This window comes from Adiantum capillus-veneris, chromosome 16 (genome assembly GCF_014529385.1).
Source record: "Adiantum capillus-veneris isolate H3 chromosome 16, ASM1452938v2, whole genome shotgun sequence".
Lineage (NCBI taxonomy): Eukaryota > Viridiplantae > Streptophyta > Polypodiopsida > Polypodiales > Pteridaceae > Adiantum > Adiantum capillus-veneris.
The window spans coordinates 129,077,796-129,103,912 of record NC_140946.1 but is presented as its reverse complement, the minus strand read 5'-3'; the positions used below and the strand labels follow the sequence as shown (position 1 = coordinate 129,103,912).

The following is a 26,117-nucleotide window of genomic DNA, read 5'->3' as shown; positions in this document are numbered from 1 at the left end:
AGCAGCATCAAGCCCAACCATTTGCCAAGTTGATGCAATCAAACAAGGTGGGTAAGATCGTTTGGGGAAGGAGGCCAGTCAGCAGATCAGAGGGAGAAGAGTAAAAGATGAGGTGCCAGAAGGGTACCCTTGTGGTGCTGTAGCATCCAAGAACGCCTCAGGTAGCAGTGCCGTATCAAGCATACAGGGGGGCTGATATCGTGGCGCACTATTCTTAGTGCTTGAAGCCTGCGGTTGGGGAGAGAGGAGGACAGAGACAATGAATGCCGCACAACCTCCAAGCTAGAAAGAAAAGGCGCACTCGAATGACACAGAGGTGGAGAAAGAGTCCTAAGTCATTGGTGGGATGAGAGGGGGAGGTACCAAAAAGAAAAGGCGCACTCGAATGACACAGAGGTGGAGTAAGAATCCTGAGTCATTGGTGGGATGAGAGGGGGAGGTACCAAAAAGCGCACAGCTAGAGTCGGCCCACACGATGAGGAGATGCTATTGACTACCATCTCCAAGTTCAATGTGGCTGGTAGGAGAAATAGAAGGTGAGATTCCCACCATACAAGGCCATCCACTAGGGGTGCTGAAAAGTAATAGGCCAATTTCATGGAGATACCACAGCTTTCAAAGTATTCCTCGAGTAAACAAAGTCACTCATACAGGGTTACTTAGTAGGTCCAAGCAAACAAGGTATCAGTAGGTAGGTTAAGTAGGGAGGGAGAGGACCCAGAGTACGTGACTGGTCTTTTCTTTGAATCCAAAAGACACTCCATAATGGAGTGGTAGTCTTTTACGCAAGAGGTATCAGATCAAGAGAATCCTGTTACAGCATCACTTATAAGGGAAAAATAACAGAAGGGTTTGGTTGCATTGTTGTGTGCAGGGAGTGCAGAAGCACATATGTTTGAAGTATCAAAGTGAAGTACAAGTATTCCAAGAGTTGTAGTATCCAGATGGATATCATTTTATGCATCAAGTGTCGATAAGGGTAATAAATTTCAAGGTAACAGATCAGTGAGATGAGGGTGCTCCAAGTAGCACCAGTATATGATTAAGAGAAGACTACCAGGCATCATCATGACCTTGGGAATTAGCACAAGGGCTCATATCAATAGTTGTGCCCGCACAGTACAGATATTCATAGGTTTGAAATATCGAGAGGGCATCAGGCATAGTTACCCGGAAGAGGATATAACGGGGAATGGGGAACGGCAATGGGTATGGAATGACACTCCCTGTTTCGGATACTCACGTCTGAAACACAGAATGGGGATTCGGAATGGGAAGTTGGAATGGGAATGGGGACCGGACAACTGAAAATGGTCATTCCCTATAACTAAGTTATCAGGGTATCAGAGTTATGAATTGCCATGCAGGTAGAGTACTCACCAGCAGCAATAAAATGACTGCGTGCCTGCGTGCATGCGTGTGGGTGTGTGCGTGCGTGCTCGTGCGTGTGAGGTTTTGGGTATAAAATGGACAGAGCTTAAAACATTAGAAACGTGTGTTTTGAGTAGAAGGGCTTTCTCCTTCTGGACATTGCAATATATTTCCAGCCTGGTGAGAATGGGTGATCTCAGTTGGAGTTATTCACTCCTTCACAAGGCTCCAGCTTATGTCTCTAGCATATCCTAACTACTTTCAACTCATGCAAAACAATACTTCTGACACAAATTCAAGTGCAGGGTTCTAGCAGTAAGACCTGCTAATATCTAGTAGCTACACCTACTTTACATTCAAACTTTTTGACTCATTGCTTGCACCAACAATTTTGTTCTCAAGGATATTAGTATACAGACCTTTGGACCAAAGTATGAATAGATAGAGTCAATTGGTTGAGATGTGAAGCCTGTCCAGTTCCAAGCCCAATTATGAAGCAGGTGTTGCCGTTCATTCTCATCTAAGCAAGAAAACCAAATTCACATTCACTGAAAACGAAAGCTTCTAGGGGATTCAAAAAGATAAATCAATATCATCCAGTGATCAATCATCATACCCTGAAGTACAAACACATCCTTCACTACTTTGACAGAAATCAATTTTGACAATAAGGACTCTCCTGGTTTCCAAACAATTTCCTCCAAATCATTACTTCTCAAAACTACATCTTTTTCTGTCAAATTGACCTGAGAAAAAAGAAAATGCATAATTATGAACTTAACAAAAGAGGCTCAGCATTGCATTTTTCATACTAGAAGAATTTAAAGCCCTTGCAATCTGCATGCAAAGATCAACAACGTTAGCACTCTTTTGAAAAGACAAACTATAACATTGAATACTTACCACTTGATTTAACAATGAACGCAGACACCTGTACCTTTCATCCCAGCTAAACAAGCTATGATGTTCAGATTGTCGTACAAATACCTCTCTCTCATCCCATTCAAATGGTACATCTAGACCTGACAAGTTGCAAGGTAAATCAAGATGTGATATAACCCAACCATAGGTACAGATCAAACCTCAAAGAAAACATTCTAAAATCGTATAGCTAATCAAAATTTTCACCAAAATGAGTTGGTTTTCGAATCTGCAGGGTTTCCGCCATGTGACCCAATACCTCCACTGGGGCCCCAATCTGAAAAAATAAATAAAGGATTGCTTCCTAAGGACTACAACAAAAGAATATTTTAAAAGGCTCCAATTGTGTAACCAACACCTCCTATTTATAGATTGAAATTGCAAGCAATTACTAATCAAAACTTTTCAAATCATTTGAACCTGTAAATGAGCTTCTTGAGAAGGGTTTGGTTTACCCAACCTCTTCACCCTTTTGTCCCCTCACTTTCAGTGCAAAGGGAGGATGGATCCCGTAGCACATGCATTGAATATTGAGCTTTGAATAAGCTCAAAGTCAAGAATTGGTTCCCAATTCCTTGCATGAAGGTATCTTTGAAAAGCGGAAGGCTCATTATGTTTCAGACGCATTGACCTCAAGACTGGGTACACCGAGTTTTGAGTGGTGCCTCAAGTTGTGCATAAAACAGCATTTTGCATATTATTTGGGCTTTATGGATATCCTGTCATGCCCTTTGATCTCAAAAATGCACCAAGTTCAGATCTCATTCCTTGTGAGCCAAGAGAAAACACAAGCGTATTTTAGGTTGACTCCTATATTTCCAAAGAATGAAGATGAACATAGAACTGTTAGAAGTAGTTGTCACAAACTGGTGACGTAGCAGGCCCCCATACGAACACACACAACTGCTGACATGGCAGATGCCCGGGAAAAGGCGCCGATAGGCTGACGTGGCTGGCCGATGATGTGGCTGGCTGATGATGTGAGCAGTCCCTGGAAAATGTGCCGCAATTTGCCCCGACTGGATGACACGTGGCAGCTGTACGGACGCCGCAATTCCCACTGACTGCTGACGTGGCAGAATTGTACGGATTTCTGTAAATTGCGCTGGCTGCTTTTTGGCAGTTTTTGGAGCCAGTTGCTTTATGGGGACTAATATTTGTAGCAATAAAGCCTTTGGAGATTACTGCTTTTGAGTAAGAAGCTTTTAAATTAGAGATTTTTGGGGCTCTGCTTTTGGGCATCCCTTGTACCAATAAATAAGTTGGTCTCACTTCTGAGAGCATCTGGACGCAGAGTCTGAGAGTGAGCACCCATCGACTCTCTTGTACATTGAACACAGATTAATATAAAAAGAAATACCAAAAGGGGCGCCAATCTTTGGGGCCAATACCTCTGGGCACGGAACTACACCGGGCCGTCTCATCTTTGTGAACTGTTTGAAGTGAATCTTTGTTGTGTCACGGTAGAATCTTGACTTGGGGTGTCCAAGTTTGTTACAGTGGTATCAAAGCGCGGCCTATTTCTCTTCTACCGGAAATCCAATCCTTTCTCGCGGCACTTATAAATTCCCAACAAGAAACAGTCGACTTCTTCTGCATCTACGAATGCAGGAGGAGATCACGAAGAAGATTCTCATGATCAAACAGAGGAAGAGAACGGCCCACCTCGACCTACTCAGTTCGAGATTGAAGAGATGGAACGTCGACAACTGGTTGACGAGGCAACAAAGCAGATGATTAAAATTGCAAAGGATCCAAAATTTGCAAAAATTTTGTCTCAGTAATCCATCGCAGAAGTGCACACCCAGTGGTAGAAAGCCACAGAACCACCCATCAAACTGGCAATCAAGGAACCTCCTTCTCAGAGGATGTTTACAGAGCAAGAATTACAAGAGGTGGTTCAAACACAGATCAGTCGGCTTTTGGACGCAAACAACAAATCCAATACGCACAAGAAAAGAATTGACTTCCGGGGTTATTTGGGTCGTCAATCTTCTTTTGCATCGGCAAGAAAGCAGAAGAAGAGTGTACGATTTGAAGGACTACCCAGTTCTTCTTCTTCTTCTTCTCACAGTTCTTCTAGCTCTTCTGACTCGAGCGAAGAAGACAGAAAAGGCAAAAAGCGAAGCAAAAAGCAAAGCTTTGGAAAGGGCAAGAAAAAGGCAAAGAAGCCTAGATTTCGCCAAGTTTCTCAATTCTACAGAGGAGTCATCCTCAGATAATTCGGACTCCGACGATCACATGTTTTATGCAAAGAAGAAGCATTTTTACAGAGCCAACCAGTATGACTTTTTTTTTTCCTTTTTTTTTTCCCGAGAAAAAGATCCTTCTATTAGTTAATGAAACTGCCCACACGGCTACCACCACCTCTTTGAGAGAGGGGTACAACAACCATGAAGGGAGGACTCAATGAAAAAACAGCATTATGTACAATGGGGCTAAATCAAGAAATGGGAGGAGGGAAAAGCCACACAGGTGGACGGTAGTGCCATCTGAGTACTCCCTAGACCATGGTGAAAAAAGGCCCAGGACGCCAGGGTCGAAGGAAGGCCTCTCGACGCTCCCGCATGCGGTCGGAGCTGCCCTGGAGTCTCTCTAGCTATCCTCTAAGAGTGTGGATCAGCTCTAGCCAGTGGTACAGGGCAAGCCTCAAAGATGCGGAAACAGCGAGCCCGCCAGATGAACAAGAGTGTGCTCCCAGCACTCCTCTCTCTCACTGCACCAGTCCTATGTAGTAAGCTTTGTGGCAGGCTAGAGTGTAGGCCGCCCCCCCTGCATCACTATCATCCTGCTGGTGGAAGATAGCTCAAACTCAAGTGCCGGGCCCGTGAGAGTGGACCAAGCCATTGCCCCCCAAGTGTACTGCCGAGCCATGGAAAGAGCAGGCATCAACCGAAGAACACGAAGCCACACCTGCTGTGCCAAAGGGAAGTCCCAAAGACAATGACGCTGACTCTCTACAAGGTGGCCACAAGCTGTACATGCGGCCGAGAGACCACTATGCACCAGCCAACTCCCAACTGCTGTAGCTCTGTGTGCGACAAGCCACTGAAACAAAGTGACTCGCCTCGGCTGTCTAGAGTCCCACAACCTCTCCCAAAAAGCTGCCAAAAACTCAGCTGTGAGACCCTCCTCCTGCCAATGAGGTGTTGCAGCCGAGCGAGCCTCTCTCTGTGCTGCTAGTATGTGACATCCCAGTCGAACAGTGTACTGAAAGAAAGGGACACTTGGGTGGAGCAAGGGTCCCTCCAGAGCCACTCTCCAGGGTCCCACTGTACTCGTGCCAGTGGACAACACTCCCAGGTCTACAGCCTCCAATGTCCAGTCTCAAGAGCTGCTCGATCAAGATCGATGACACAAGTCCTCCCACAGATTCCCACCACTCGGATCCTCTGAAAGCAGCACTCTGCCACCTGCAGGGCCTCTATTGCAACTCGCTGTAAGCGTCCCTCTCCCTGTAGCTCAAAAAACAGGGAGGAAACAATCTCTGAGCAGCAAGGCCGAATAGAGATGAGAACCTCCAGTCGCGTGAAGGCTCCCATCCATCTGGGCGCTGTTGACTCGAGAGGCGTGAGCCACTCAACTGGTACTGCCTCTAAAAGGTCCTGACACATGCTCTGCACCCCTCTCATGCCCTGTAGTTGAAAGCCCTGCAGCTCTTCTGACAAGCCTGAAAATTGTAACCAGTCACCTAAAGAGAGTGCTAGACCCGCTGCCATGGACCCCCAGGAAACATGAGGCCGACTACCAACCAAGTGCCCTCTCTGAGTGCTAACCATGGGTTTTCAAACAAGTGGCTGTCGCAGGCGCTCCTCCCTGCAAGTAGGCTGGCGCTGCTCCAGGCCTCGCCGCAAGTGCTCCCAAGATCGAAGCAACCCCACAACAAAGCGATCCTCCAGTCTCCTGCTCAAACCAACTCTACGCATCTCTGTGAAGATCCATCTAGTCGAAGGTTGCCAGGGGCCTCCTGCCTGAGACACCCTAGCACAAACCCGCTATAACAAGAACTCCTTCCAGGGCTCCTCACCTGGAAGAAGACCTCGGATGATAAACTTCCCAAGAAGGGCTCTGCTCTGCTATGCTGGGTCAATGATCCCAAGCCCTCCCTAAGAACAAGGAAGAATGATGACCTGCCAAGCCACTTTGGCTCGCGCAGCCAAAGTGTCTCGCCCTGACCAAAGGAAATTCTTGATCAGCCGCTCTACCTGGCTGACACAAGACCTCGGTAAGATCCAGCAAGAAGTGATGTACCACATAGTAGCCAACAGCACCTGGTTGGCCACTACAACTCTGCCAGCCAAAGAAAGTCGTGCGGAGCTCCAATGTAACAACTTCCTCCTGATGAACAGGAGGAGGGGAGCAATCTGTTGCTCGGGAGACAAGTCCGAGACAAGTCCAAACCAACCTGACAGCCCAAGTACCGAACTGCACTCCCTTGGGGAATCCACCTGAAACCCTCACCTGGCATCCAATCGGGCGCAAAAGCACTACCAACTGAGAAAGCCACAGTCTTTCTCCAGTTGATCAGTACACCAAATGCACAACAAAAGGTCACACCTGTGAAGGTTGGCCTCCTGGCCATCTGTTGTTTGAGAATCCCCTAAATGGGCTTTGGAAACGTCCGTCTGTATCTGGGTTGCCATAGCAGGAACTTGCGTAGAAACCGGGGTTGTAGTTGTAGCTATAGTTGTAGTTGTAGTTGTAGTTGTAGCTGTAGCTGGAACTGTCTATGAAATGGCTACAGCTTGGTATTTTGCATGAGGGACACACTGTATGTACCACAGGAGAGAGGTCCTAAACTGCTGCGGCCATATCATTTGCCTCTTTTAATTGTTTTTTTTGAGTGTGGACAATATGTTTGAGGTCCACTACCTGTTGAGTTAAGATTTTTATGCGATCTTGAGCCGTAGCAATTAACATGTCCCTATCCATCGCTCGTTGAAGATGAGTTTGCACTTCCCTTTGCATACTGTCATAGCAAGTGCGATGCAGACTGTTGGTTCCTTGCAATGAGAGGGCTACATTCATAATCTTCGAAATGGCTCTTTGTCCACATCTAAAAGTCTGTTGGCCTTGGGCGCAAAATTCTCATATATGTCATGCTTTTCAGATGTAGGTGTCCCAGAGCTAGATGCCCCTGCAGTACCCCTAGGTGCCCCTGCACTAAGAGTAGTACGTGGTGTTGGTGACACAACTGGAGGTTGTGTTTTAGTGATTGCAACACTACTCACAAGAGGTGTGAAAGTTGAGGTGGCCACAGAAGTAGACATACGCACTGTTGGTGTTGTAGTATGTACGTCAGAGATTTTGACCTGTGATACGGAGAAATGCAGCTAACAGACGAATCTTTTTGTACCTTTGCCCTCTTGCGCAAGATGCCTTTCCCTTTGGCCATTTTGGAACGGTCTTCTTCTTTTGAATATATTGCAGGGTAAGAACAGCTGTTGCATCTACCTTTTCCTGCATAATCTACACTACCCAGTACATAATAGGGGCTCATAGCAATTGAACCTTTCCGCTTTCCCTTTACGCTGAGTCTGAAAACGCTTTGCCCTGTCCTGTAGCGCTTTAAACAGCAAATAGTGAAATGGATACGGCAAGCAGTGGTAGAGACAAAAAAAGGCATCGCATATTGCTAGAGAACCTGGAGAAGATAGAACCCGTGCTTTCCGGTGCGCGCAGTAAAAAATAATACTGTAACACTGAATACAGCTGCTGACTCCTGTGATAGTCTGGATGTGAGTCCAGCAAAAGTTCCTAGCAAGCATTTGCAGTTTCTTCTGGTGAGATATTCGAGAAGGTTTTGGTTGCGGGCAGAGGTGCCAGCACCGTCAATATTCCCATAGCCTGTCTGATATCCTCCACTATAAGTGTAGTACCATTCAGGTTTGGAAAAGTGAGCAAGAGGGAACTTAGCTTGGCAGTAGAGATATTGCAGGACAAATCGGCCTGAGCCAAATTTTGAAGACCCAAGTGTATCATTTGCTGCTGAGAGAACACACCCTTGAGTGCCGGGTTTGGCACCTGTAAATCATATATCATTACTAAAGGTACCTTGGAGAGGGCACCAGACGGACGAGGCACCTGGAGAGTAGTGACCCTGTCAGCAGTGACTGATTGGGGTGAATCTTCCTCCGAAGATTCCTCTGAAGATTCCTCTAAAAGCTGCTCTGAACTAGGAGTGTAATCTAATTTACTATCAAAGCTATCCCCAGAGGCAGAGGACTCTTCCTCGGACTGGAGATGCTTTTCTCTATTCCGAGTCCGAACCATCTTGATATACGATGCCCGAGAATCTTCAACTGATTGATGAGTCTCACTGTAGCAAGAGCAAGGGCGAGACCAATTTCTGTAATGGATGACTGACTGAATGGAGTACCAAAGCTTTAATAAACGCTATCTGCTTTTCGCTTTTCGTAGGTTAAAAAAAACGCCTTTTGCTGGGAAGTGCTTTTCGCAGGAAAGTGACGCCTTTGATTTATGACTGCTTTTTATTTTATTTTTTTGAAAGAAAGCACTGGCGAGCGCGAGGGTGCTGAAGGCGAGGGGATTGGAGTTCAAGAGGCGAGGGCGTTGGGAAGGCTTAGGACGAGGGGACAGGTTTAGGGCGAGAGGCGAGGGCTAGGTCTAGGGGCTAGGGGCGAGGGGCAAGGAAATAGGAAAGGCGAGGGGCGAGGGGCTAGGGGCTAGGGGCGAGGGCGAGTAGCGAGGGATAGGGGAGGGCGAGGGCAAGGGCGAGGGCGAGGGAAAGGGCGAGGGCGAGGGCGAGGGCGAGGGCGAGGGGAGGGACAAGGGCGAGGGCGAGGGCGAGGGGAGGGACAAGGGCGAGAGGTGAGGGGCTAGGGGCGAGTGAATAGGGGCGAGGGGATAGGGGATAGGGGAGGGAGAGGGCAAGGGGGAAGGGGAGGGCTAGGGGCGAAGGGCGAGGGGATAGGGGATAGGGGAGGGCGAGGGCAAGGGGGAAGGGAGGGCTAGGGGCGAAGGGCGAGGGAATGGGAAAGGGCGAGGGGTGAGGGAAAAGGGGAGGGGGCGAGAGGTGAGGGGCTAGGGGCGAGGGCGAGGGGATAGGGGATAGGGGAGGGCGAGGGCCAGGGGGAAGGGAGGGCTAGGGCTAGGGCTAGGGGCGAGGGAATAGGGGAGGGGGCGAGAGGTTATTAGATATGGGGAGGGCTAGAGGCGAGGGAGAGGGCTAGGGGAGGGGGTTTGAGAGGAGAGGCAAGGGCTAGGGGGGAGAGCAAAGGGTGGTAAGAGAAGAAGAAGAGAGTTTTAACGTGTAAAAAACTATCCTAGAGACCATAAGGATCAAGCCGAGGAGTTGAACTCAAGACCTGCTATTGAAGAGGGTTATTAAAGAGGAAAATGAAATGCATAGCCAATCTACCACACTTGGTTATAGAAAGGGCTTCACGGCAACAATGCTTCAGGGTGAGGCGAGGTGAGTGATAATGATATTTACAAGTCACACAAGCAAAGAGAAGAAGCAAAGGGAAGGAGTGAAAGGACATCAGAAGCATTACACAGCAGGTACAAGGACTAGCAAGGCACTAGCAGAAAAGATTCCCGGAATCGGAGATCATCTAACCCTCTGAAGGAATCCGGGGCAAATAAAACGCGAAGCGAAGTAAACTTGCTGGTGAAAAAATTACCTTCATAAATACCCCACTCAAGACTACTAAGTAGGCATCAACCGAAGAACACGAAGCCACACCTGCTGTGCCAAAGGGAAGTCCCAAAGACAATGACGCTGACTCTCTACAAGGTGGCCACAAGCTGTACATGCGGCCGAGAGACCACTATGCACCAGCCAACTCCCAACTGCTGTAGCTCTGTGTGCGACAAGCCACTGAAACAAAGTGACTCGCCTCGGCTGTCTAGAGTCCCACAACCTCTCCCAAAAAGCTGCCAAAAACTCAGCTGTGAGACCCTCCTCCTGCCAATGAGGTGTTGCAGCCGAGCGAGCCTCTCTCTGTGCTGCCAGTATGTGACATCCCAGTCGAACAGTGTACTGAAAGAAAGGGACACTTGGGTGGAGCAAGGGTCCCTCCAGAGCCACTCTCCAGGGTCCCACTGTACTCGTGCCAGTGGACAACACTCCCAGGTCTACAGCCTCCAATGTCCAGTCTCAAGAGCTGCTCGATCAAGATCGATGACACAAGTCCTCCCACAGATTCCCACCACTCGGATCCTCTGAAAGCAGCACTCTGCCACCTGCAGGGCCTCTATTGCAACTCGCTGTAAGCGTCCCTCTCCCTGTAGCTCAAAAAACAGGGAGGAAACAATCTCTGAGCAGCAAGGCCGAATAGAGATGAGAACCTCCAGTCGCGTGAAGGCTCCCATCCATCTGGGCGCTGTTGACTCGAGAGGCGTGAGCCACTCAACTGGTACTGCCTCTAAAAGGTCCTGACACATGCTCTGCACCCCTCTCATGCCCTGTAGTTGAAAGCCCTGCAGCTCTTCTGACAAGCCTGAAAATTGTAACCAGTCACCTAAAGAGAGTGCTAGACCCGCTGCCATGGACCCCCAGGAAACATGAGGCCGACTACCAACCAAGTGCCCTCTCTGAGTGCTAACCATGTGTAACAAACTTGGACACTCCAAGTCAAGAATCAACCGCGACAGCACCAAATAACCACTTCAAAACAATTCACAGATCACAATAGATTTGCACTGGCCCGGCGGAGTTCCGTGCCTAGAGATATTGGCCCCAAAGACTGGCGCCCCTTTCGGTATTTCTTTTTGTATTAATCAATCATCAAAGTACAAGAGAGCGGTTAGGGTTTCACTCTCAGACTCTGCGTCCAGATGCTCTGAGAAGTGAGGCCCTCACCACTAATTTAAAGGTTACAAGGGATGCCCAAAAGCAGAGCCCCAAAAGCTTTTAAAATCAAAAGCATCAGTTCTCTCTCTCTCTTAGGGAGTCTTTTCTCTTTTTTTTTTAATAAAAAAAAGCAAAAGCAAAATTCGCGTCGCTCATCATTTTCTAAAAAATAATAATAATAATAATAATAATAATAATAATCCACCTCCGCGATTTTTTAGGGTTTCTGGCAGGAATTTTAGCAGAAATTAGGGTTTTTGCTGTCCGCCACGTCATCACTTTGTGACATACCCCCCTCTTGAAAGCATTGTAATCGACCGCGATTACGCCTGCAAAACCGACAAAAGCCATAAACCGTCTTAGCAGACACTGACTGTTAGTACCTACGTACTAGGAACACACATCTAGCACATGTACAAAATCGACAGTCACATCACATGACATCACAGGACATCACCAGACATCACAGGACATCACATGACATTCAACATTCATTCGGATCTTAGACCATGATTTATCGGCAATGTAGCTAGCAATCACATCTAGGTCCAATCGGGACCTCATCGATGTCCGATTGACTAACCCCAATTGCAACCATGTCTATTCGAGATCAATCAGACCAAAATGCTACAGTCATTTCGGCATCAGTTCCTGAACTCACAAGAAGTCAAGAACAAATCAGTATCATAATCAGGAATTCCATTTCATAAAGTCATCCAGCAGAATACTGTCAGCTCTCAGTATCCCTGAAGCTCAAAGAGACATCAGTGACTTTAGTATCAAAATCGAGGCATCTGTTGACAAAGGAGTGGAGTAACTCCCCTCTTGTGCATCCCACTGCACCAGATCTTCGGCCAAGCTGAATTCTGGGTTCCATTTGGAGTAGACTATGCTAAACCAAAAGCATCGAGGTAAAGTTTCACAATCTGAGGAGTATCTGCTAGGTCCTCCTCCTCCATCCACTTCGCATCAAGTGCAGGATAATTCTTGAACTTAACCAAGAACCGCCTTCGGACTTTACCCTTCTTCGTATCATTATGTGCCAAAATCTGTTCAGGAACAAGGATCTCCTCGTTTTCTTCCACTTTGGGTTGCTCATCAGGCTCCCCATCATCAGGCACATCACCTTTAAAAGGTTTCAAGAGACTCACATGCAATGCATTATGAATCCTCCAAGTATCTGGCAGTTTCAATCGGAAGGAGACATCATTTATCTTGTCAGTAATCTGGAAAGGTCCGTAGTATCACATACTAAGCTTTGGAAAAAGCCTCTCCTTTCCCTGTTTCTTTCTTAGGCGTGCCTTCTCAAAAGTAAGAGCACCCAATCATCCTCCTTCAGTTTCCAGTCGCGACGATAGCGATCCGCTGCCTTTTTTCTGTCGTTCTTGAGACTCCTGCAAAGTCTCGCGAACCTTGGCAAAAGCCGTATCCAAATCTCGCGAATATTCATCCGCTTCAAATTTCTAATTTTTCGTGCTCAGGAAGGATGGAACCTTCGCAGCAGTTTCAACAATCTCACATGGCATCTTCCCCGTCGAAGAGTGTATCGTGTTATTGTAGGCAAATTCCACCAAAGGTAAGTTCTTTTCCCATTGAGTCTTCTGATCCGAGATACAAGACTTCAATAAATCTAAAATCACTGAATTGGCAATCTTAAATTGCCCGTCAGTCTGCAAGTGGAACGATGACGAGAACTGCAACCGCGTGCCAATGTTCTCCCAAATTGCCTTCCAAAACAAACTCATAAATCTGGGGTCTCTATCGGAGACAATCGTCTCAGGCGTGCCATGTAATCGGAAAATCATCGTGATCATTCTGTATTCTCGGGAGATAAAAAAATGAAATCCATTTCAATATTTTCCCAGGGGTGGGTGGGTAAAGGCTGTAACAATCCCTGTGCCTTATGCCTGTCAAACTTGACCTTCTGGCATACCAAGCAACTGCGCACAAACTCTTCCACATCCTTTTTGAGTCTCAGCCCAAAGAAGTATCTCTGTACCCCCTTCATGGTGGTAGCAATGCCGCGGTGACCCGTAAAAGGTGGACAGTGGCAATCAGTCATAACCTTTTCCCTCAACGGCTGTGTAACGCACAACATAGTCTTTTTCATCAAGTAGCCTTCCCGAAGGGAGTATCCCGCTACTGTCTCCCCATCTCGTATCCGTGTGAAAATATCTGCAAAATCTGTATCTGTGGCATACTGATCGACCATATCCTCGAAGCTCCTATGATGTATCGCGGAAATAGCCAGAACCAACGGTTTCCGAGACAAAGCATCTGCCACCACATTCTTCTGTCCCTGCACATGGACAATCTGGAAGTGGAACTGTGACAAGATGTTCACCCATCGCATCTGCTTTTCCGAAAGCTGCTTCTGTGGCAAGAAGTAGCGCAAACTCTGATGGTCTGTAAAGACAGTAAAATCCGCTTCGAGTAGGTAATGCCGCCACTGAGTAAGAGCGTGGATAACCGCCAAAAGCTCTTTCCCATAGATCTGTGCTGTCATCTCAAGCCTATAGAACAAACGGCTCTCGTAAGCTATGACATGGCCTTCTTGCATCAAGACCGCACCCAGACTACGACCACAAGCATCACAATATACTTCGAATGACTTCTGCAAGTCCGGCAAAGTCAAAATAGGTCCCGTAGTCAATTTCTCTTTCAATGTCTGAAAGGCAGTCACCTCTGTGGGTCCCCACGAAAAAGGTACTCCTTGCTGTGTCAAGGTATGCAAAGGGGAAGCAACCTCTGCAAAGTTTCGTATGAACCGCCTGTAGTACGAACACAGTCCCAAGAAGCTTCTAACTTCATGGACATTCCTCAAATCGGGCCAATCACGGATAGTCTCTATCTTGGCCGGGTCCATTCGCACTCCTGCTGCTGACACAATGTGTCCCAAAAAGTGTATCTCTGGTAGGAAAAATTCACTTTTCTTTGCATTAATCACTAACTTGTGATCTCGTAATGCCTGAAAGACCTGAAACAGATGATCTCTGTGTTCTGCCTCATTCTTGGAGAAAACAATGATGTCGTCAAAGAAAGTGCCAACAAATAGCCTGTACTCTCGAAAAATCCTATCCATCATCCGGTTAAATGTCGCAGGAGCATTGGTTAAGCCAAAAGGCATCACCAAAAACTCAAATAACCCAAAAGTCGTCCGAAAAGCTGTCTTGTAGACATCTCCTGGTGCTATCCTGATCTGATGGTATCCACTCTTCAAGTCAATCCTGCTAAAGCACGAGGATCCCTGTAACCTGTCGAGTATATCATCGATCCTAGGAATCGGAAATCTGTTCTTGATGGTGATTTCGTTGAGAGTGCTATAATCGATGCACATTCTCCAAGATCCGTCTTTCTTCAAAACCAACAACACTGGAGAGCAATACGGTGAAGTACTAGGCTGGACAAGACCCTTTTCCAAGAGGTCTTTCACTGAGTTCATAATCTTTTCATTCTATACTCGGCTCACACGATAAGGTGGCCGATTCGGTGGCGTGCTTCCAGATATCAGATCAATGGTATGATCTTCAGGCCCTCTCAAAAGCAATCGGCATGAGCGTGGAGAAAAAAATCTTGGCGTTCTTTTCTTCAGGTCAAAACATATTCAACCTTTATCCATCGTTCAGTTCTCCCAAAAGAATGAGTAAGAAAACTAAAGTTCATCAAGTACAATCTCTAAGCCCTTCATTTATCAAAGTCGCTTTCTCGGCCCGGTAGTCAACCACGGCGTAGTTCTTGTGGTACCAAGGGATCCCGAGTAGAACGTCACTCACGTGCCCTGAACACCCCTATCATTGCAAACGAAGTTTGCCAATGCTCGGTGTAATGGCAACATCCCATCCAGGTACCAGTCGAACTACCTCCGCCTGTGGCGTCAGTCTGTCGGGTGTAGTTCCAAATCGAGCCGCCAATTCCAAGTGAAAAGAAGTTGGCCTTGGCTCCTTCAAAAGAGCTTCCTGATCCTTCACTTTGCCCCAAAAAAAACGGCAAAGTTTGTACTTTCATTCATTTGATTCGGTGCAAGTCCCACGCCATGTGGTACCAGTTCTACTTTTCTATCTGCCTTTTCTGCCACATTCCTCAGCTGCTCTCGAACTCTCAGACCTGTCGTCGTCTTTATCATTCTCTTCTTTCTGTGCCTTATCAGGGCACTTCGCGGAAATATGTCCATGTTCCCCGCATCCAAAGCACTTCCCCTCTCTGATGAAGCGAGCTCTCTCCTCAGGAGTAAGCTTGGGTCGTGCATCCTTTTTTTTTTCTTTGGGTTGCTCTTTTTCATTCTACTTTCATTCCCAGAAGTCTGTTCGGCTCGTTGTGTCATGGCCTCATCTGTGGGGTAGGTCAGATTGCCAGAGTGAATTGCAAAGCCCCGCTTCGCATGACTCATCAACTCCTGAATAGAAGTTGACTTCTGCTCCAAGCAGTGATCTCGGATCTCTGTAGGTAGACCCAAGGTAAACCGCTCAATCTGTTCTCTGAATGAAGAGGCGGGTAGAAAAGAGCTCCAGAATCTTTCACAATAAGAATTCACTGTATCGCTCTTGGTCATCCGGAGATGGTTCCAAGCAGCTCGTATATCTCGCTCAAACTCTTGAGTCAACCAAGAAGAAATAAAAAGCCTCTTGAATTTCAGCCATGTAACTGGCACAATCTTGCTTAATAGAAGCGTGGACCACCAAGTACGGGCATTCCCCTTAAAGTAAGAGGCAGCTCTCCGAATCTTGGAGTGCTCTGAATAGCGTCCTCCCGCGAAAGCGATGTCAAACTGCTGTATAAAAGACAAAGCCTTCGAAGCATCTGAGTATCCTGAAAAAGTATCAAACATGATCGAGTGGCCACCTTCCTTAAACTCTCGGACTTTCTTGCTTTTATCTTCGAGAAAGTCATACTGGTTTGCTTTGTAAAAATTCTTCTTGTTCGCATAAAACTTTCCATCATCGGAATCTGAGCTTTCTGTAGACGAGTACTCAGTAGAACTGTCAGTCTCTGGGCGAGATGTAGCCTTCTTTGCCTTTTTCTTGCCCGTTCCGAAGCTTTGTGTCTTGCTTCGCTTTTTGCTTTTTTTTCTGTCTTCTTCACTCTAATCCGAGGAGCTAGAAGAACTGTCAGAAGAAGAAGAAGAAGAACTGGGTACTCCTTCATATTGAACACGCTTCTTCCGTTTCTTTGCTTTGTCGAATGTAGACTGACGACCCAAATATCCCGGGAAGTCAGTACCTTTGTTCTGCTTTTTGCCGTGCTTTTTGCCTTTCTTTTGCACGTCGAAAAGCTGAGCAATCCGTGCATCAACCACGTTCTCTAGTTCCTTCTCCGTATATTTCTTGGAGGCAGAAGGTTTCTTGAGAGCGGGTTTCGGGAGTGGTGTTGTGGTTCTCTGCCACTCCATCTGTACCTCTTCCAAAGAGGTCTGGTTCATATATTTTGCCATCTTCGGGTCCTTGGCAAAATTGAGCATCATCATTGTTGCCTCGCTGATCAACTGGCGACGCTCTCTCGCCGCTCCGCCTAAGTAGGCCAAGGCGGGCCATACTCTCTGCCTGAATCTTCGTTGTGATCCCAGCCCGCATCTCCAGATGCAGAGGGAGTCGACTGATCATTGCCTGAAGCCATAGGTGCCGCGGAAAAAAAATTCGGAGATCGGATTTCCCGTAGAAGAGAAATCGGCCGTGCTCTGATACCACTGTAACAAACTTGGACACTCCAAGTCAAGAATCAACCGCGACAGCACCAAATAACCACTTCAAAACAATTCACAGATCACAATAGATTTGCACTGGCCCGGCGGAGTTCCGTGCCTAGAGATATTGGCCCCAAAGACTGGCGCCCCTTTCGGTATTTCTTTTTGTATTAATCAATCATCAAAGTACAAGAGAGCGGTTAGGGTTTCACTCTCAGACTCTGCGTCCAGATGCTCTGAGAAGTGAGGCCCTCACCACTAATTTAAAGGTTACAAGGGATGCCCAAAAGCAGAGCCCCAAAAGCTTTTAAAATCAAAAGCATCAGTTCTCTCTCTCTTAGGGAGTCTTTTCTCTTTTTTTTTTAATAAAAAAGAGCAAAAGCAAAATTCGCGTCGCTCATCATTTTCCAAAAAAAAATTTTAATAATCCGCCTCCGCGATTTCCGGAATTTAGGGTTTTTGGCAAAAATTAGGGTTTGCAGGAATTTTAGGGTTTCTGGCAGAAATTAGGGTTTTTGCTGTCCGCCACGTCATCACTTTGTGACACCATGGGTTTTCAAACAAGTGGCTGTCGCAGGCGCTCCTCCCTGCAAGTAGGCTGGCGCTGCTCCAAGCCTCGCCGCAAGTGCTCCCAAGATCGAAGCAACCCCACAACAAAGCGATCCTCCAGTCTCCTGCTCAAACCAACTCTACGCATCTCTGTGAAGATCCATCTAGTCGAAGGTTGCCAGGGGCCTCCTGCCTGAGACACCCTAGACAAACCCGCTATAACAAGAACTCCTTCCAGGGCTCCTCACCAGGAAGAAGACCTCGGATGATAAACTTCCCAAGAAGGGCTCTGCTCTGCTATGCTGGGTCAATGATCCCAAGCCCTCCCTAAGAACAAGGAAGAATGATGACCTGCCAAGCCACTTTGGCTCGCGCAGTCAAAGTGTCTCGCCCTGACCAAAGGAAATTCTTGATCAGCCGCTCTACCTGGCTGACACAAGAACTCGGGAAGATCCAGCAAGAAGTGATGTCCCACATAGTAGCCAACAGCACCTGGTTGGCCACTACAACTCTGCCAGCCAAAGAAAGTCGTGCGGAGCTCCAATGTAACAACTTCCTCCTGATGAACAGGAGGAGGGGAGCAATCTGTTGCTCGGGAGACAAGTCCAAACCAACCTGACAGCCCAAGTACCGAACTGCACTCCCTGGGGAATCCACCTGAAACCCTCACCTGGCATCCAATCGGGCGCAGAAGCACTACCAACCGAGAAAGCCACAGTCTTTCTCCAGTTGATCAGTGCACCAAATGCACAACAAAAGGTCACACCTGTGAAGGTTGGCCTCCTGGCCATCTAAGTACAAGGCTGAGTCGTCAGCAAACTCAACGTCCAGTAGCTCATCTCCCCGAATAGAGAGTGCTAAGCCCCGTAGACCAACCTGCTGCGACACCAAAAACCTGTTCATCGCCTCAGCATAGAACAGAAAGAGGAAGGGGGCAAGAGGACAGCCCTGTCTGACCGAACATGTGAGCATGAAACGATCACCTCTACCTCCTGCCAAAAGAACCTAACTGTGTGCCTGTCTGTACAAAGCGGACACCCCTCTGATCCAAGCATCTAAGAAGCCCATCCTGCATAGAGTGCCCTCTAGAAAGTCCCAGTCAACTCTGTCGTATGCCTTCTCAAAATCGAGAAGAAGAATCACCAGGTCCTCACCCACGGAGCCACGCTAGGACAGAAGCCTCCCAAAAAGTAAAGATGTTGTCAAGGATACTGCGCTCCTTGACAAAACCTGTCTGAGTCCCATGTATAAGGCTCTCTAGAAGTGGCTGGATCCTCAAACTCAGAGCCTTGGCAAGAATTTTGAAGGCTAAGTTGAGGATGGTGATGGGGTGCCACTGTCGAATCTCATCCAAGGAGCCACCCTCCTTGAGAATGAGGTAGATCAGACCCTCACTCATGTTGTCAGGCATCACTCTGTGTGCAAGATGTACTGAAAATCACTACAGAGGTCTGGGCCAAGCAAGTCCCAGTACTCCAAGAAAAAACTGGAAGTCAATCCATCCTCACCTGGACAGCTACCACGAGGGAGTGCACTAAGAGCCGTGTGCGGCTCCTCAAGATGAAGTGGCAGCTCAAGCCTCTGACGCATCTCCTCAGTCACAAGGCAAGGCATCTATGCCCACACCTGCTCCCTGCATGCATCCTGACGCTCTGACTGAGGCTCTGCAGACAGTAACTCTGTAGCGCGGATAATGTGTCGTGCTCTTTACAATGGGTGGTCCTCAGTGCAATGTGCGTGACAATCTCACTCAAACAGACTGAACAGAAAGGAAACAATAGACATCAACAGAGCTCACAAAGACACAAAAGCAGACCAGAACATATGACTCGACTATCTCAAAGACTGATACAGACTCTGGCGTGGCAGCATACTCAGCTCCAGCCCAGGACTCACAGGTATAATGGGGGTGTCGAGGCTCAGATGTGCAGGGATGGTGAAGACGTGCTCTGTGTATAGATTAACTCAGTCTAGACGACTACGTTCAAGATAATACCACTGGCCCAAAAAGACTACTCATATGTACAATCATCAAGAGCCACCAACGGCTCATAAAGAACATCATCTAAGTCTATCCCCACTGGATGGCGGTGGTGATCTGGCCACGATGTCCACTAAACCACCGTATCCCTGCCACGTGTCTCTGCCCAGCGAGTCCGTCTAGTGTGAACCGACCAGACTAAAGACCAACTGTAAACTAACTGTCTTGTGAAAGTGACACTGTAGCCTGCTACAAACTCACGATAAAAGTCAATAGCAACTGCACGCATGTCCTCTGGCCTAGAAGCAACTGACCCGTTGGGCCTCCTCAACTAACTGACCTTGGCATGCGAATGCCGAGGTCCCATTGCCTCGAAGAAAGCACCAGTCACTCTGTCGCCCACCTGTGTCCACTGAGATGCCTGTTGATGGAAAGCAAACTCATGTCGCCGCTCCTCTGTGCTAACAAGCTCCTCTGTCGCCCACCTGTGTCCACTGAGATGCCTGTTGATGGAAAGCAAACTCATGTCGCCGCTCCTCTGTGCTAACAAGCTCCTGGCGAGCCTACTGTAGCTGCTTCTCCAACCAAGGACTATCTGGATGCTGCTCTTGCATCCTCTGCAACGAAGCAATGCCCCGTCTGAGACGCTGCTCCTCCTCTGTCACTGCAGTCAGGCGAGCCAAACTCCTGGATAAAGAAACGACTAATCTGAGCTAGGCCTGAGGCCACTCTGTCAGCAGGAGAATCCTGCATGTCCAATCTCTCTGTCCAAAGAGCCTCAACTCTCTCTGAGTGCAAAGTCCAGTCAGACCCTCTATGGGATGCGAAGCATCGTGCTCCCCCTCCTCTACCTGTCTGCCACTGTGAGGATCATTGGTGCATGGTCCGAGAAGGAAGTCCCTGCCACAATTCCAACCGTCCCACCCAAGTCACTGAAATGGTCACTAGTGTAGAAGCGATCTATCCGCGATAGATTCACTGCTTCCACTATGCGGTCCGAACGAGAGAAGGCTAGGCTGTCTTGGGACCTCACAAACCTAGAGTGCTGCCACTCATCCGAGACCCTCAGAGTCATACAAAACCTCTCCCAAGCTGCCAGCTCAACTCCATGCACAGTAGCATGGCTACCACCAATCCTGTCAGAAGGGTCCTCCAACATGTTGAAGTCTCCCCCTATGCACCAATGTTCTGCCTGCGGCAGAGACTCACCTATCTGTGACCAAAACTCTGCTCGTGCACTCGCCACATTGGACGCATAGATGTTCAGGAAGCCCACACAGCAACCCTGAACCTGCAAAGTGATCCATTGAGCCCTACCTGGCACTATAATCCCTCTGCCCACAATGGCATGCTGCAAAGAATCTACAATAGTCATACATACCCCACCCTGGATGCCTCCAGCTCCAAAAGCAGCGGACCAAAAAGTATCATATTGTCCACGTAAGAGCTGACCACAACGTCTAATGCGGCTCTCACACAGATGGTGCTCCTGTAGCATAAGAAGATCAATCTCTCCTCCCACAAGGCAGCGTTGAATCTCCTAACGCAGTCGGCCCCGCTGACGCTGAAACTGGGGTCCACCAAGTCCCTGCACGTTCCATGAGACGATCCTAATAGGGAGCGAGAGAGAACAGATGCTGCCGCAGCAGCTAAACGTGCTATCTTCGAGGCTGACGTGGATGGGGAGTAATCCGCATCCGAGCGTCCTCTAGATAGGCGTGACTGCAACAAGTGCCTGGCCCAAGCCCAAGTAGAGCGAGCCGTACGTAAAGCAATGTGAGGTGCAGCGGAATGATTGTTTCCGCTTTGCTCAAGATGAGTGCTCCGAATTGTGCTCAAGGTTCCTTCTAGTTCTTATGGAAGAGAGAGCCTTCCGTTCTTAATGGAAAGTGCTATGATCACAAACAAGTGAATGGACACTGTGCATGCAAGTGTATGAGACTGAGAGATAGAGAGAGAAGAGAGATACGACACCAAAGACGTTGTAAAACCCTCCTCCGAAGGCCCCACTCTCGTCGGCGAGAGTGGTCTACTTATGATTGCACAAAGTGGTACAATGATGATGCATGGAAACTGATGCAACTTGGGACTATGCCGATGACGACGACGGTGATGACGATGACAACTTTAAGGCTGAAATCTGAGGTCTTCTATCTGCTGAATTTCGGGGCTGTTCGGTGGCTGAAAATGACTGTTTTGGCTGCGTTTTTGAGGCTGAAAATGGGGGTCTTCTGCTTGTCCTTAGGGCTGAATCTGCTGCTGATCTGAAGGCTGAAAACGCTGCTGCATTTGCTTTACTTCAGGCTGGAAATGAAAACGCTGGACTGATCTGCTATCGCTAGCAAAAACGCTAGGCTGTCTGGAAAACTTGGCAATGATGCAAGGCTGAAAAACGCCAGGGATCTGGGGGGGTGCTGGCGCTATGCAAAACGCTAGGGATCTGGTATTGAAGGTGAGGACTGCAATGCTGAAACGCCAGAAATGGGGAGATACTGCTGGAGACCAAAAACGCTAGTTGCAAGGAGAGGTAGCGCCAAGGTTGGGGGGGGTACTGTGGGTTCTGCTAAGAAGATGGAAAATAGGCTAAATGCACTGGAAAATTCCCCTAACTGATTCTAATGGATTCTGATGGGAATTCCGATGATATACATCTACACTAAGTGACTGGGCATGCACGGTCTACGAATAGACTCACAAAAGTGCCAGATCACTTCTAATCTAGACTGACTGAACCCTGTTATGCTGTAGCTTGTCCACGGGTCACGTGACATCCCCTCCTTTTCAAAGTGAGGTACTGGTACCGAACTGTATGGCGTCGAGGGAGATCGCCAATAGCATCCAGAATCCTGGAAGGGACTCTTCGCCGGCCCACTCTGATGTGTGGGTCGTGCGGTACTTGAACTTCATAAAGGTCTGCAATGCTTGCTTCTTTGGGCCGCGCCGAAAGCGATACAAAGTCTTTTGTGGCTCCTTCGATGCTTCAACTTCGTTGAGAGTCATGCTTCCTTCTTCTTCAAGAATCTCCATGGCTGAAAATTCCTGAAACTACTTCCAACACAAAACCATGAACATACCTATTCCATGTAAAGTGGCTGGAAAAAATCTTGTCTTCCTCAAAGACTGTGCATGCAATGTAGATGAACAGAAAGACGGAGTGACAACCCGTTCATCAAACACATGCAAACAATGAGATCAGATCTTTCTCTTATGATCTAGAGCAATCAACTGTGGCAATTCACAACGGAAATGCGCATGCTTGGTGCTCATACTTTCATGTGCTCTTCCTACAACTGTGTCATGCCAAGGAAGAGACATGGAATGTGACTTCCTTACATACATACTTTTCAACTTTTCATGAAAAATCCGCATACATTCGTGCTTATCCATGAGAGAAACGTGTTCAACATACAATATGCCATGCCTAGGAAAAGGGATCACATAGACACTGACTAAAATACAGGAAACGATCACGAATGAAACACTCGAACAATGCGTGCGTATCAATCATGCGAACACATGATACTTCCTGTGAAGGCTCTTTGGACCTAGGCTGGAGAGCCAAGATCGCTTTTTTCTAAATGATCGAATCATCCTGTGAGGGTTCTTTGGACCTCGTGAAACCGGCTCGTAGGGCGGTAGGCGTTGGCTTTCACCCGAAATTCTTTACTTTAAGCACACAGAGCACTTTACAAAGAGAACCTGCGACGGGAGTTAACACTTAAATACACACACGGCTCAGAAGCTAGAATGCTCCGAGCATACGCCGACAACCCTCAGGCCCCAAAATAGGCGCCCCTTTCGGTATTTCTTTATTCTTTAGGAGGGTGAATTACAAGGTAAGGTCCTGGGAATCCTTCACGTGTATCCACCTTGATACCATTTGATTTGGCCAAATTTCGGCAACATAACAGCCCCAAAAGTTGCGCGAAACCGATTCCCTTGCTGGAACTCGCTTGCACTGTCGTATACCCTCTGATTCCTGTCCAAAAACAGTAAATTCAGCACGCTGTATTTACTGGTTTTTTCCCTGTTTTCAGCCCCAAACAGTCCCCTAACTGTCCTCTGCCAGTGGGGCACGATTCCCAATGGTCCTGGCGTCCGTATGGCTGAAAAACAGTGAATATACAGCGCATACACAGCGCTGATTTTGCACCTGTATGGTGAGGTTATGACCCTCACCAGTGCCTGCTTTGAAGCAACAGCTAGCTACCCCTGTTCCTGCTCAAGGAGGCTCTTGCCTCAGCACAAAAGCATGAACCCACACAACTGTACATCAATCAAATGAGGAGCCCTCTTGTGGGGCATCACATAACTGCACGTAGGGGAGAGAGAGAGCAGTGTGTAGTGTGCAGGGCATCACTCCTGGCACCACACTGTACATGAGAGGGAAAGGAAGCACTCCATAGTTCTTAACCTATGACAGGCTCTCAATGAAGCATCCCCCCAGCATAAATCGAGCGCCCTCTCTTCTGCCCTTGACCTGTAATGCATCTGTGAACAAATAGATGCAAAAAAGAGAAGATTTCCATGGCTGCCAAAACCTGCGTATCGCTGAAAACGCAGCAAAACAGCCCTGTAAACACGCATCTGATGCCTTCCAATGCTGAAAATGAGCTCCTTGGACCTAGGCAAAGTCATGGGAAGCTCAAAAATGGAGAGAAATGGCTGAAAATCCAAGTTAACAGCCTCCAAAACTGCTCTCAAAAGTCAGTTACGGGTTCTGTTCTCCCAGACTTGGTAAATTGACCACAAAGTGCCACTTGGCACTCATACATGCAATTTCCCCGCATTGGGCTTCCTGCTTAAAAATCTCTCAACTTGTGCATCAGTTGACTTTGCAGCAGAGTACTAAAATGTTCCCTTGGTCATACCGAAGGTAATGACGCGAACACATTTCACGGCCCAGAATAGCAGTTCCCTAATTTTTAGGAGATGCTTCCGTCGGGCTCCCGCTGGTCTTCTGACCATCTATCCTCATTGGGACCGCATCCAAAAGTGCAATGTGGCCCAACTGTCGGATACTTTCTGTTGGTGATCCCACCTTGACTTTATGCCTTTATTGAGTTCACTTCCTAGTATCCACCAACTTGCTAAGTGCGACGGGGGGGACCTGTATGATCTTGCTCTGAGCCTAGACATCCTCTTACTGTACGAATTCCAATGCCGACCAACTTCCCGTCTGCGGGTGAAACTACCGTTCACATTGGCCATACAATGTCCGACCATTTGCAACTTCAAAAAGAGGGTCTCAAAAATAAAACAAAAATCATTGGAAGAAACCAACAACTAAGGTTAGCAATTGCCACGTCCTCGTGACACCTCGACTCAAAAGCCAAGATCGGTTCTTCATGATTGATCGAATTTACAACGAGGTTAGCTTCGCTAGAAAAAGCATCCACTAACACATCATCCTTGTGAACAATCACATCATCTTCATGCAACTCATCATGCTTGTGAGAAATCACATCTTTATCATGCAAATCATCATGCTTATCTTTGTCATCCTAACCATCATGTAAATCATTATTATTCAAATCATCATGCTTCTCATAATCATGCAAATTCTCTGTGTCATGCTGTGGAGAAAAAGACACTAAGAGAGTCTCCTTCTCCTGAATCCTTTAAATCTTGTCCTGTATATTAGCAATGAGAGATGGAGAATGAACAATGTCCTCTCCATGAATGACAATAGGAGAATCACTTTCGGCATTGAGAGTTAAAGTGTTAGCCGCAAAATTCATGAGAGCATCATTATCACGAAACCATCGAATGCCAAAATCATATCACATCTTGAGAGAGGAGAAACAACAAATCTTCTAGTGAAGGCAGCTTGTTGAATTCCAAACAACACATCAAGGCACTCCTCCGTGATGAGAGCGTCCATACCGGGACGAAAGAAGAGACCTCGATAGGAGATCTCCGACTAACTTCGAAACGGGCTCTCTCAACAAGAGAGGGACTGATCACATCTTGCATACTACCTGGGTCAAACAATATGACAAAACGCTGCCCCAACGTAGAACCATAACATTTAATGAGAGAATCAGCAATGGGAGGGTCAGGAGAAACGTGGGGCACACTCGTGTTATCATTCATTGCATTGACACAGGAAGTGGGTTCTGTGGATTCTTTAGATTCATTCGATTCAAGCTTAGGACATGTTCTTTTTATGTGACCCTTAATGTGACAATGAAAGCAACGACCTTCCTTAGAATAAGTGCTTTGCTCTTCCGACGTTATGTATCCTCCTATAATTCCTTGTGCTACCTTTTCATATGGAGTAAGCTTAGGTTTAGCAATTGTGTTAGCCTTACCCTTAGATTCATTGGAAGAATTCTTTTCTAAGAGACTGTTGGAAGATTGGTTAGAAGAGTTACCATTCTTACCATTCTTACCGTTATTACCGTTCTGAGGGTTCTGAGAAGTCTACGAGGTACTTGTGGAAGTCTTCTTCTCCTTAGGCTTTCCCTTGTTGTGCTTCATCTCCTGTGCGAGAGCAATCGCTACCGCCTTGTTGAGATCGATTGGATTGAAGACTTCTACATCGAACTTGATATAGTCGTCTAATCCAAAAAGGAATGCCTCTTTGCGTTCATCATTCTATTTGCGTAATTGGGTACCTAGCTGCAAAACACGATTAGAAAAAGACATAACCGGCATACCATTTTGCTTGAGAGCGCGCCAATTGTCCTTCAATCGTGTGAGGTACTGAGGTGGCATAAACCGCGCCTTGAGCTTGTCTTAGAAATCAACCCAATTGAAGGAAAGGGGCGTGAATTCGTCGGCTTCCTCTAGGTGTG

At 47.4% G+C, this 26,117-nt stretch overlaps 1 protein-coding gene across 2 annotated transcripts in view; it reads right to left on the bottom strand.

The window, feature by feature from the left end:
- LOC147439854 (anoctamin-like protein) overlaps window positions 1-26,117 on the bottom strand; it is a 151,767-nt gene that overhangs the window by 114,797 nt on the left and 10,853 nt on the right. For both annotated transcript variants that reach the window (XM_086485586.1, XM_086485587.1), the window contains exons 3-6: window positions 2,500-2,569; window positions 2,275-2,393; window positions 1,988-2,117; window positions 1,791-1,891 (exon numbers count right to left, since the gene is read on the bottom strand). In XM_086485586.1, coding sequence (XP_086341712.1) covers window positions 1,791-1,891; window positions 1,988-2,117; window positions 2,275-2,393; window positions 2,500-2,569 — 420 coding nt within the window. The remainder of the gene's footprint in view (window positions 1-1,790; window positions 1,892-1,987; window positions 2,118-2,274; window positions 2,394-2,499; window positions 2,570-26,117) is intronic.